General features: G+C 41.8%; 1 protein-coding gene across 1 annotated transcript in view; it reads right to left on the reverse strand.

Moving 5' to 3' along the window:
- The window catches only part of LOC108443450 (stimulated by retinoic acid gene 6 protein-like), a 37,897-nt gene that overhangs the window by 1,847 nt on the left and 23,142 nt on the right, over window positions 1–12,908 (reverse strand). Inside the window, exons 10-17 of the mRNA XM_037532700.1 lie at window positions 9,214–9,370; window positions 8,928–9,003; window positions 7,393–7,474; window positions 7,205–7,253; window positions 4,750–4,867; window positions 4,544–4,663; window positions 2,682–2,845; window positions 2,024–2,161 (exon numbers count right to left, since the gene is read on the reverse strand). Of these exons, the coding sequence (XP_037388597.1) occupies window positions 2,024–2,161; window positions 2,682–2,845; window positions 4,544–4,663; window positions 4,750–4,867; window positions 7,205–7,253; window positions 7,393–7,474; window positions 8,928–9,003; window positions 9,214–9,370 (904 nt within the window). The remainder of the gene's footprint in view (window positions 1–2,023; window positions 2,162–2,681; window positions 2,846–4,543; window positions 4,664–4,749; window positions 4,868–7,204; window positions 7,254–7,392; window positions 7,475–8,927; window positions 9,004–9,213; window positions 9,371–12,908) is intronic.

A 12,908-nucleotide genomic window follows, 5' to 3' on the forward strand; every position in this document is an offset into this window, starting at 1 on the left:
GAACAAGTAACATAAGACACCCGAGCACTTGAGGCCATGTGTTGCAGTGGTGTTGCTGCAGTTAAACAGGGATTACACAACATTTGATGCAAAAAAATGGAGACAAGCAAAAATATGTCCTTATTTTGACATTAAGTTGGAGACAGGGACAGGGTTAGTCCCAGGAGGGCCTGAAACGTGTCCCTCAAAAGAGAGGTGGACTGGTGGACATGCTGGTGTCCCATTAGTCTTCCAATTCCACCTGCAGTAAACTCACACCAGAACAAACCAGACGGCCCAGAGGGTCTTCACTACGACGGCGTTTTAGGGCCACTGTTAAAATAAAAATAAAAACAGACTTCGAGAAAAAAGTCGTAATATTTGGAGGATAAAGTGGGCTAACTGTAGGGGGGCTAACTGTAGGGGGGCTAACTGTAGGGGGGGCTAACTGTACGGGGGGCTAACTGTACGGGGGCTAACTGTACGGGGGGCTAACTGTACGGGGGCTAACTGTACGGGGGCTAACTGTAGGGGGGCTAACTGTACGGGGGCTAACTGTACGGGGGGCTAACTGTAGGGGGGCTAACTGTACGGGGGCTAACTGTACGGGGGCTAACTGTAGGGGGGCTAACTGTACGGGGGGCTAACTGTACGGGGGCTAACTGTACGGGGGCTAACTGTACGGGGGGCTAAGCTTGTGATAAGCTTGTCCAAAAGTGGTATAAAATGAATGGTTTTTGAAGTGTCTGCACATCTGGTCACATTGGAACTAATAAAGACGGCCTTTTCTCTCCTTCGAACTGAACCTGCGGCTGGAGTTTGGTTTTTCATCTGACTTTGACTTTTTTGCAAAGACTGATTCTTCACTTTTCTTTTAACTTTTGCCAGAAGGCTTTTCCAATTGTTTTAATTTGCTACTCATTTTCACAATAGAGAACAGATTTAATTAAAACTAAAACTTTAGTTCAACTTTAATTCATTAGTAATGTTTTTCCACATCGTCCAGGACTTGTGGGCTGAAGACGAGCAGCTCTGGGTCTCGACATTCCCTTTGTGAAGACTTTGGCCACAATATTGAGACCTTTCCTGGCATTACCGCCACTTTAATGTCGTAATTCTACGACTTTTTGTCTCAAAGTCTACTTTACACAACAGGCGGTCCCCCGAATGCTGACTCCCCTTTAGCGACACCACAAGCTCTGTTTTTTGTTGTTTATTCTGATTATATAGTGTTAAATTTATCCAGAGGGGTCCAAAAGAGACCGCTTTAAAAATCTGGCATGTTTTTCACTTAAACCTGCAAATAAACTACAAAGTTGAAGAATTTGGAAACATTTCAATCAAAGAACAGTCGTAACAATTGAAATGATTGGAGATCATTATTCAAATGTGTGCAAATTTCTGACACTGACCACATTAAGGCCTTTAAAAAGGTCCGTTTCTATTGAAGCCCGTGATCAGACGACTCTGAGGAGGACTTGATCTACTGCTCAGAGGCTTTTGTCGCCGTTAGTTGTTCAGAGTCGTGCCAGTTAGAGGACACGAAGCCTTTAATTTTCATTCATGCTGTTAATATCATTTGCAATAAAAAATTTGCATTAAGTCAGAAAAAAATACAAAATACAAGCATTTCCAGACTTTTGGACCCCATTGTTTCTGTTTATAAATATAAAACAAACAGAAGAACAGAACTCGAATGTGACCTGGAGCCCAAACATCTAAACCATATCGAAAACTCTGTGACGAAGACGCGGACGTGGTTTGAGCGCGTTGAGAGACGTTTTGAGGATGTATTTGCAGAAAAGATTTGGGTGACTATTGACCTCTAGTGTTTGTTAGCAACATTAGCCTCGTAGCTCTAGCGCCGAACTAAAGAAGCAAAATCTGGACCCCAAACATTTCTCGTACAATGGACTGCTATCAGGGAAAGTGGACAATTATGCACATTTTGATTTTTTGTCGAACTGTTCCTTTAAGCACAGCGCAAAGTTCCTCATAAAGGAATGAATATATTATTAATAATCAATACGAACACACTTCCAACCTGCGTTGTCGAACTGCGAGTAAGCGTTAGCTCTCTGCCTCTCCAGAGCGTGTTTGAGCAGCAGGTGGCAGAAACAGACCATAACCGGGTTGCTATGGTGATGATCCGCCATGATCATTCCTATCCACGTACAGTAGCCTGCAGAAAGAGAATTAATTGATCCATTCATTAATTAATGAAGTGCATGTTCTTGACAGGCCTTCCTTCTAGATTCCCAATTTCCATGTAGTTCAGATCAGTTAATTGTGTGGCACTTTCAACAGACTTGCTTATATAAGCATGTCTATTAGAAATGACTTGAAGGGGAATTCCACCAATATTTCAGAATTCCCATATAGTTGAATGGTTAAGATGTACATAAAGTCATTCAGAGTGGCGTGGTGTACTTTCAGTGGTGGTTTGTGGTAGTAAATAAAATGGCTACAGTTGTGCTGTAGTCATGGCGACCCCTGGTCCCCATCAGCACCACTGTAAAGAAATCGGAGTCTCTATAATCAACCGTTTCACACCAATCCAGTCGGATCGACTCTGTTTACATCTCAAACCATGAACATTGGAGAATTTTTGGAAAATGGGTGGAATTTCTCTTTCAGTAATGTAGCCAAACGGAGAAATCCTGCTTTATCCTACTCTCTGCAGCCTACGGCGCTTGTTCTACCTGGATCCATGGACTCATAGCCCCGCTGCATGATGGTCCGGTCGATGCGAGACACGAGCCAGGTACCCACAATGCAGCTGTTCAGCAGCCGTAAGACGCAGTTGCTCAGCCCCATGATGACGTTGTAGAAGAAGAAGAAGTAGTTAAAGTTGTGGAAGGCTTTTCTGCGGAAAAATTGTTTGAAAACACATCATCTGCGATCTGGCCGTCGTACATGATTCACCCTTTAATGACACTTCATAGCAGAGGTGGATGAAGTCCACCAACCCTGTGCTCGAGTTAAAATCGAGACCCCCAAGGTGAAATATTCCTCCAGTAAAAGTAGAAGTTCCTCCTTTAGACCTCCACTTGAGTAAAAGTACTAAAGTATTTACCTTCAAATGTACTTAAGTATAAAGTAAAAGTACTAAAAGAGTAATTCTGGCTCTGATGTCCTGTTATCATTTTTATAACCAGACTGGCTTCATGAACTCATTTCAGGTGAAAGTCCTCCAGCGTCTCTCTTGGTAAACCAGTCTTTTAATAGAACGTCGTTAATTAGTGACGCTGACGTCTATTAAAATGATCAGAAGCACAAAACACTGAAGGTAAACAGTTTCCATCAGGGAGAACCGAGTGGCTCTGAAATCACTTTTTACACACAAGCAAAGTTTCAGTTTCAGATTTATTTACAACTTAGTTCCAAGTTTAAGTTGAATAAAAACTGGCTTTAAACTCAGGATCACAGATGAGCTCCTTTACTATGTTGATCTGTAGGCGTCTGTTCATAAACATAAACCAGCCCAAACTAATTTACTATAAAATGAAATGGTGTTTGTAGAAATTCAGAAAAAAGCCGCGTCAGTCTCGACTGCATATGTGGACATATTTCTATATTGAGCTCTATTTACACAAAGTTAGGTTAGTTCATCATTTATGTTGAACAGACTCTCCCAAAGTTTTACGCTGCTGCGCTGACGTTGAACCGCGTGCTGCACTGGGTCGGTATGACCAACAGGTCAAAACCAGCTCTAAACAAAGTGACCGCTGGGCCCTGATTGGTGCTCTGGCTTTGCGCTTCTTTCGTTTTGACACGTTACGTTTTTATACACACAGAAACCAAAAGGAACGACAGATTTCTCAGAATGTAGGAGGAAAAAGTCGGATATTAGACTCTGAAATGTAGTGTAGTGAAAGGAAAATGTTGCCTAGTAATGGAGAAACTTCAGTACAGATACACCAAAAATACTAAAGTACAGAAACCAATTACATTTACTCAGTTACTCAGTTACTGTCCACCACTGGTTAATAGTTATATAGAACTTAAAGGGCTCAATTGCTTTTCCTCTATTTTAATTTGCCTCCAGATGTTCACTTCTGATGTTTATGTGCTTTTTTTAACCTGTCATTTCTCATTCATTTTTCTAATGTGTAAATAAGATATACCATAAATAAACCAGAAAAGAATATGAAATGTGCCATTACTTTTTTTCCCCCTAATATGTTAAATTCAACAAATAAACAGTAGTCTTGCATTAACAATGTGCCAGTGTGTGCCCTCTGTAGAGGATATGTTCACTTATTTTGACTGAAAATACTTATAACTTGATGCCCAGCCCTTTGCACACAACCATATATGTGAATGAGCTCTGTTCTGATTGGCTGTGCCTCGTTCAAAAAGCAATTGAAACGCTCCTTATTACTTCAGCATGAATGGGCGGATCTTAACAGCTGCAGGCTGAATATACAGCAAAAGTAAACGTGTTAGTTTTTGTGACATCACAAATAACGGACTGATTTAGCAGCTGAGTTTCTATACACAACTGTAGTCTCTTATTTTACCAGTCAGTTTTCCGCAGTATCTGCCCTTTAACAGTAGGTACCTGTTGTTGAGCGCGAGGGGCTTCTCTGGGTCCTCAGGTGAGAGTTTGTCCTGCAGGAAGAAGATCCGAACCAGCAGGATCTGCAGGACCACCAGGCTGACCACTATGAAGATGGTGAGCCTGAGGAGACGGTCAACAACACTTGGGATGAGCTCCTGCAGATTTACTGATTGCGCTGAAAGCCAGTGCTGTTAATGTGGACTCACAGCAAGATGACCAGGTGGGAGAACCAGGGCAGGAACCCTCCATTGCGAATGGGAAGCACCACTAGATACGCAAAGAGGAGCGCAAACAAAAACTGGACAAAGTGGACGATCAGGTAACCTGCAGATGACAAGAAGTGTATTGATGGATATATTTAAGCAATAGAAGACGAGAGGGAGGGTGTTATCACGAAATAACATCACGGCGGTGATGTTATTCGCAATAACTCCCTCCTCAAGCGTTCTGTTGCTTTTATACAGCAGTTAAATAAATAAAGTAAGAGATGAATAAACTGGCCGTGAACGCAGCGGCTAATATGTTTTAATGTTCAGTTCCTTCCTCCTAATTATAGCTCCTTAACGAGCATGGGTCAGTCTGATTTGGTCCGACTCTGAAGATCAGACACGTTTGGCGAATGGTGTTGGGTTCATTTCTGGCTGATGTTCTTCTGTCTCAGCTGCCGACTGAAAAGCTGCTCAGTGGTGACGACAGTTTGGGAATTTAGTGTCGTCTCATCTTCAGAGTCGGACCAAATCGGCTGTCGGTCAGATGTGGTCTTAACAGTGTCCGTTTTCTGTTTGTGGCAAAGTAAGAAGTGAAAACGTTCAAATGGCTTGAGTGTCTCCAGCTGTCACAGTCGTTGCTTAGCAAAAACCATGGTGTCATGGCAAAGTAACAGCAGAGCCGGTTTCTGAGGAGCCTGGCCTCTTCCTATTCCCCCATTATATCAAAATTAGGACCGATAAACAGCAGAGGGCACCCGCAAGGGAGTCCACAATGAATGGGAGTGAATGGAGCTCAACGGCTAAAAACGAAAAGTTAAAAATAGTTTCTAATCACTCGCCCAGAAGGTTTCTTCAGTTTTAGAAAGTAGAAGGATGTGTTGCACTATAAAAACAAAGAAATCTTACCTGTATGTTTAATGTTTTCTACAGCAAACAGGTTTTGGGCAGCAGAACGCTGGCATTACTGCTAGAGTGTAGGTGGTGCAGTGAAGAGAACTGACACTAAAGGGAGGTCAAACACTAGAGGGCACTACTGAGCCAGTCTAGAATAAATGGGTGCTTATGTACAAAATCTGCAGAGGGGGCATCGAAGGGTACCAAAAAAAGAAAAGACGAAAACTGTGTACATGTTAAAGACTATTTTAATTCCAGGTGGTTGCTAGGCAGTTGCTATGGTATTTCTGCTGGTTGCTAAGATGTTGGTTGGTGGTTGCAATGGTATCCTATGTGGTCACTAAGGTTTTGCTAAGTGTTTGCTAGGGTAACTCGGTTGGTTGTTAGGGTGTTGCTAGATGGTTGCAGTGGTAGCCTACGTGGTTGCTAGGGTGTTGGTAAGTGGTTGCTTTGGTATCTTGGATGGTTACTATGGTGTTGCTAGGTGGTTGCAATGCTATTCCATGTGGTTGCTATGGTATCTTGGATGGTTTCTAGAGTGTTGCTATGTGTTTCCTATGGTGTCTGTAATTGTTGAAGCTTGATGGTTTCAATGACATCCCACATAGTAGTTAGTGGTTGCTATAAAATCTTTGGTGGTTTCTAGGGTGTTGCTATGTGTTATCCCAGGTGGTCAGGTAGTAACTACAGTATCTAAGGTGTTTGCTGGTGTTTTGCAAGGTTTTTGCTGTGGTCTTCCAGGTAGTCACTAATGTGTAGCTAGGTGGTTGTTGGGGCAAACAAGGTGGTTTCAAGGATGTTGCTATGTGTTTGCGATGGTGTCTTTAATAGTTGTTCGAGTGTTGCTAGTTGATAACTATGGTATCTCAGGTGGTTGCTAGGGTTTTGCAATGTTTTTTCCTGTGGTATCCCAGGTGGTCACAAGGATGTTGCCAGGCAGTTGCTATGTTATCTTACAAAGATGGGTGTGGCTAATGCACTTGTATTATAACATAAGACCGACGCAAAACATTTTAGTTGGCATTTATTACTATGGTGAAAAAAAAACCACATTATTTAACAACTAAAAGGTGGAATGTTCTTAAAGGTTGTTCAAAATTATGTTAATAAACATAATTAAATCTCTTCACAAACCAGGCTAGTCAGTCTCTGATTAATAATCAATATAAAATCAGTAAATATTGAACAAGGATCATCATTATACATGCAACAAAATAAATGACAATTTTGGCAGCTTATTTAAAATGTATTTTGACATGAGCAATTGTTACAAGTGAGCTGATGCACTTGACAAGGCCTTAGATGAAGATATTTAGATATTTTGTAAAATGTAAAATAGGGTAAAAGTCATAAAGGTGCTGAATGCAGTGCCTCTGTGGGCCATTTAAGATCAGAGCAGATTCTAGGCCAACTGCACCAACAGCCTGATTCAGCTCTTTGTCTTAGGTCCAGCTACCGAAGAGAAAATTAACATTAACAGTGTTAACAGATCTCCAATGTTGGTTATGGGAGCTCAGTTTTTGGTTTGAGGTGTGGGCAAGTTTACAGGTTCACTCACCCCACATTGTGAAGGCAATCTGCCAGCCAGCGTAGCGAGTAATAGCAGCCTGGGGAGAGAAGTTATCAATGAATACTATCAATGAGTACTGGTACCCTCACTGTAGCTCTTTGTTTCTAACTCATAGAGAAAAACATAAATACACTGAACCACACGTATATATGGAATTACACTGATGAACAACTCACCACGCTAACAGCGGAGCTGGGTTTGTGGAACCTTTGTGGTAAAAAGCTCTTCTCTCCCGCCCACAGCCTTTTCATATGCTTCCTGTGATCAATCAATCAATAAATCAATAAATCGGATAAACCTAAACTGACCTTATTTATCTTTTCTTTAATAGTTCCCATCACTGTGTATGAGCAAGAGTGGACAGGTGGTTGCTAGGATGTTGCCAGGTGGTTGCTATAGTATCTCTGGTGTTTGCTTGGGGGTTGCTTTGGCATTGCAGGTGGTTGCTAGAGTGTTGCTAGGTGGCTTCAGTGGCATCCCATGTGGCTGCTGGGTGTTGCTAAGCAGTTGCTATGGTAACTCTAGTGGTTGCTATGGTATCCAAGGTGGTTTCTAGGGTGTTGCTGTTTGTTTGCTATAACAGTTTCCTAGGACTGCTAGGGTGTTGTTAGGTGGTTGCCATGTTGTCTGTGGTGTTTGTTATGGTTGTTATGATATCTCTGGTGGTTGCTAGGGTGTTGCTAAGTGTTTGCAATAGAATAGAAAGTTTCTAGTGTGTGGGTGATGCTTTGATAAAATTATAGCATTTTTTAGATGAATATACATTGAGTTTTGATTCATTGATTGAAGGACTGATAGATCGATAGTGTAACTGCTAAAATATTCATTGATAGGTGTTTTTATGTGGCTGTTCTGTGATTTACACAATATTCTTGTTATATAAACACTACTTCTGATAGTGAGGTGAGGTGCTGGAGGTGGGTGAGGCTTAAAGCAAAAATAAAAGCCGAGGTGTGAGGTGAATTCTGTTGTAAGACTAATCTGCACATATTTAGGGGGTCTGATGATGATCTGTTGTGTTTGAAGCTGAAATATGTTTCAATGTTTCTGTACCTGTAACATGCCAACACATGGAAAATGTAGGTTACTGATGTCAGTGAGGCAAAGATTCCCCTGAGCCATTCCCCTGTCTGAGGTGGTGAGATCCTTCAGGGCAGTTAACCCACTCAAGGCACCCGGTCCTGATGGCATCCACAGCCGTGTACTTAAAGCATGTGCCAATCAACTGGCTGAAGTTCTCACTGATGTCTTTAACATCTTAAGACTATCGGTGATTCCCAAGCGCTTAAAGGAAACCACAATTGTTCCAGTCCCCAAGAAATCTTCTGTCACCTGCCTGATTAAATACCGCCCTGTTGTACTGACATCTACAGTGATAAGATAATCCTTTATTAGTCCCACAGTGGGGAAATTTACAGTATTAGAGCAGCAGAGTAATAGAAGTAAGGCCCTCAGTAATAGAAACAGGAAACAGTATAAACATTATAAACAATAAAAATTCAAGTTAAATCTCTAGACAACTCTCATTTACAACAAAAGAATAAAAAAAAGAGTTGCATAAGATCTGTAGGATGAGTGGGTGAGGCTTAAAGCAAAAATAAAAGCCGAGGTGTGAGGTGAATTCTGTTGTAAGACTAATCTGCACATATTTAGGGGGTCTGATGATGATCTGTTGTGTTTGAAGCTGAAATATGTTTCAATGTTTCTGTACCTGTAACATGCCAACACATGGAAAATGTAGGTTACTGATGTCAGTGAGGCAAACAATGTTGTGGCAAACCAGGCATCTAGAAAACAAACAAACACCATTAAAGGATAGATAGATAGATAGATAGATAGATAGATAGATAGATAGATAGATAGATAGATAGATAGATAGATAGATAGATAGATAGACTGATTGATTGATTGATTTTTGAATACAGAAACATACGTTTGATTTTATATATTGATATTAGTTTTATTACAGAAAGACAGACAGATAGATTCTATCTTACTCCATGTCACAAGGGTGAACTCCTCCAGATGCGGCAGTAGAGTGAAAAACAGATTGTCTGTCTCATTCATTGAGTGTGTCATTTCCTCCAGAGAGTCCGTTAAAGACGCCAGTGAAGAGAAGACATGATGACTGACGCTGTAGTCTACCAGAGTCATCTACACACAGACAGAACACACACACTCCTTTACTGACTGTTAATGAAGACAGTTACTGACGCTGTAGTCTTCCAGAGTCATCTACACACAGACAGAACACACACACTCCTTTACTGACTGTTAATGAAGACAGTTACTGACGCTGTAGTCTACCAGAGTCATCTACACACAGACAGAACACACACACTCCTTTACTGACTGTTAATGAAGACAGTTACTGACGCTGTAGTCTACCAGAGTGATCTACACACAGAGAGAACACACACACTCCTTTACTGACTGTTAATGAAGACAGTTACTGACGCTGTAGTCTACCAGAGTGATCTACACACAGACAGAACACACACACTCCTTTACTGAATGTTAATGAAGACAGTTACTGATGCTGTAGTCTACCAGAGTGATCTACACACAGACAGAACACACACACTCCTTTACTGACTGTTAATGAAGACAGTTACTGATGCTGTAGTCTACCAGAGTCATCTACACACAGACAGAACACACACACTCCTTTACTGACTGTTAATGAAGAGTCACTGATGCTGTAGTCTACCAGAGTGATCTACACACAGACAGAACACACACACTCCTTTACTGACTGTTAATGAAGACAGTCACTGACGCTGTAGTCTACCAGAGTGATCTACACACAGACAGAACACACACACTCCTTTACTGACTGTTAATGAAGACAGTCACTGACGCTGTAGTCTACCAGAGTGATCTACACACGGACAGAACACACACACTCCTTTACTGACTGTTAATGAAGACAGTCACTGACGCTGTAGTCTACCAGAGTGATCTACACACAGACAGAACACACACTCCTTTACTGACTGTTAATGAAGACAGTCACTGATGCTGTAGTCTACCAGAGTGATCTACACACAGACAGAACACACACACTCCTTTACTGACTGTTAATGAAGACAGTTACTGATGCTGTAGTCTACCAGAGTCATCTACACACAGACAGAACACACACACTCCTTTACTGACTGTTAATGAAGACAGTTACTGATGCTGTAGTCTACCAGAGTGATCTACACACAGACAGAACACACACACTCCTTTACTGACTGTTAATGAAGACAGTTACCGACGCTGTAGTCTACCAGAGTCATCTACACACAGACAGAACACACACACTCCTTTACTGACTGTTAATGAAGACAGTTACTGATGCTGTAGTCTACCAGAGTGATCTACACACAGACAGAACACACACACTCCTTTACTGACTGTTAATGAAGACAGTTACTGACGCTGTAGTCTACCAGAGTGATCTACACACAGACAGAACACACACACTCCTTTACTGACTGTTAATGAAGACAGTCACTGATGCTGTAGTCTACCAGAGTGATCTACACAGACAGAACACACACACTCCTTTACTGACTGTTAATGAAGACAGTCACTGATGCTGTAGTCTACCAGAGTGATCTACACACAGACAGAACACACACACTCCTTTACTGACTGTTAATGAAGACAGTCACTGATGCTGTAGTCTACCAGAGTGATCTACACACAGACAGAACACACACACTCCTTTACTGACTGTTAATGAAGACAGTCACTGACGCTGTAGTCTACCAGAGTGATCTACACAGACAGAACACACACACTCCTTTACTGAATGTTAATGAAGACAGTTACTGATGCTGTAGTCTACCAGAGTCATCTACACACAGACAGAACACACACACTCCTTTACTGACTGTTAATGAAGACAGTTACTGATGCTGTAGTCTACCAGAGTGATCTACACACAGACAGAACACACCCACACTCCTTTACTGACTGTTAATGAAGACAGTTACTGACGCTGTAGTCTTCCAGAGTCATCTACACACAGACAGAACACACACACTCCTTTACTGACTGTTAATGAAGACAGTTACTGACGCTGTAGTCTACCAGAGTCATCTACACACAGACAGAACACACACACTCCTTTACTGACTGTTAATGAAGACAGTCACTGACGCTGTAGTCTACCAGAGTGATCTACACACAGACAGAACACACACACTCCTTACTGACTGTTAATGAAGACAGTCACTGACGCTGTAGTCTACCAGAGTGATCTACACACAGACAGAACACACACACTCCTTTACTGACTGTTAATGAAGACAGTCACTGATGCTGTAGTCTACCAGAGTGATCTACACACAGACAGAACACACACACTCCTTTACTGACTGTTAATGAAGACAGTCACTGACGCTGTAGTCTACCAGAGTCATCTACACACAGACAGAACATACACACTCCTTTACTGACTGTTAATGAAGACAGTTACTGATGCTGTAGTCTACCAGAGTCATCTACACACAGACAGAACACACACACTCCTTTACTGACTGTTAATGAAGACAGTTACTGATGCTGTAGTCTACCAGAGTGATCTACACACAGACAGAACACACACACTCCTTTACTGACTGTTAATGAAGACAGTCACTGACGCTGTAGTCTACCAGAGTGATCTACACACAGACAGAAAACACACACTCCTTTACTGACTGTTAATGAAGACAGTCACTGATGCTGTAGTCTACCAGAGTGATCTACACACAGACAGAACACACACACTCCTTTACTGACTGTTAATGAAGACAGTTACTGATGCTGTAGTCTACCAGAGTGATCTACACACAGACAGAACACACACACTCCTTTACTGACTGTTAATGAAGACAGTTACCGACGCTGTAGTCTACCAGAGTCATCTACACACAGACAGAACACACACACTCCTTTACTGACTGTTAATGAAGACAGTCACTGATGCTGTAGTCTACCAGAGTGATCTACACACAGACAGAACACACACACTCCTTTACTGACTGTTAATGAAGACAGTTACTGATGCTGTAGTCTACCAGAGTGATCTACACAGACAGAACACACACACTCCTTTACTGACTGTTAATGAAGACAGTCACTGACGCTGTAGTCTACCAGAGTGATCTACACACAGACAGAACATACACACTCCTTTACTGACTGTTAATGAAGACAGTTACTGATGCTGTAGTCTACCAGAGTGATCTACACACAGACAGAACACACACACTCCTTTACTGACTGTTAATGAAGACAGTTACTGATGCTGTAGTCTACCAGAGTGATCTACACACAGACAGAACACACACACTCCTTTACTGACTGTTAATGAAGACAGTCACTGACGCTGTAGTCTACCAGAGTGATCTACACACAGACAGAACACACACACTCCTTTACTGACTGTTAATGAAGACAGTCACTGATGCTGTAGTCTACCAGAGTGATCTACACACAGACAGAACACACACACTCCTTTACTGACTGTTAATGAAGACAGTTACTGATGCTGTAGTCTACCAGAGTGATCTACACACAGACAGAACACACACACTCCTTTACTGACTGTTAATGAAGACAGTCACCTGATGCTGTAGTCTACCAGAGTGATCTACACACAGACAGAACACACACACTCCTTTACTGACTGTTAATGAAGACAGTCACTGATGCT

This window comes from Pygocentrus nattereri, chromosome 22 (genome assembly GCF_015220715.1).
Source record: "Pygocentrus nattereri isolate fPygNat1 chromosome 22, fPygNat1.pri, whole genome shotgun sequence".
NCBI classification, from domain to species: domain Eukaryota; kingdom Metazoa; phylum Chordata; class Actinopteri; order Characiformes; family Serrasalmidae; genus Pygocentrus; species Pygocentrus nattereri.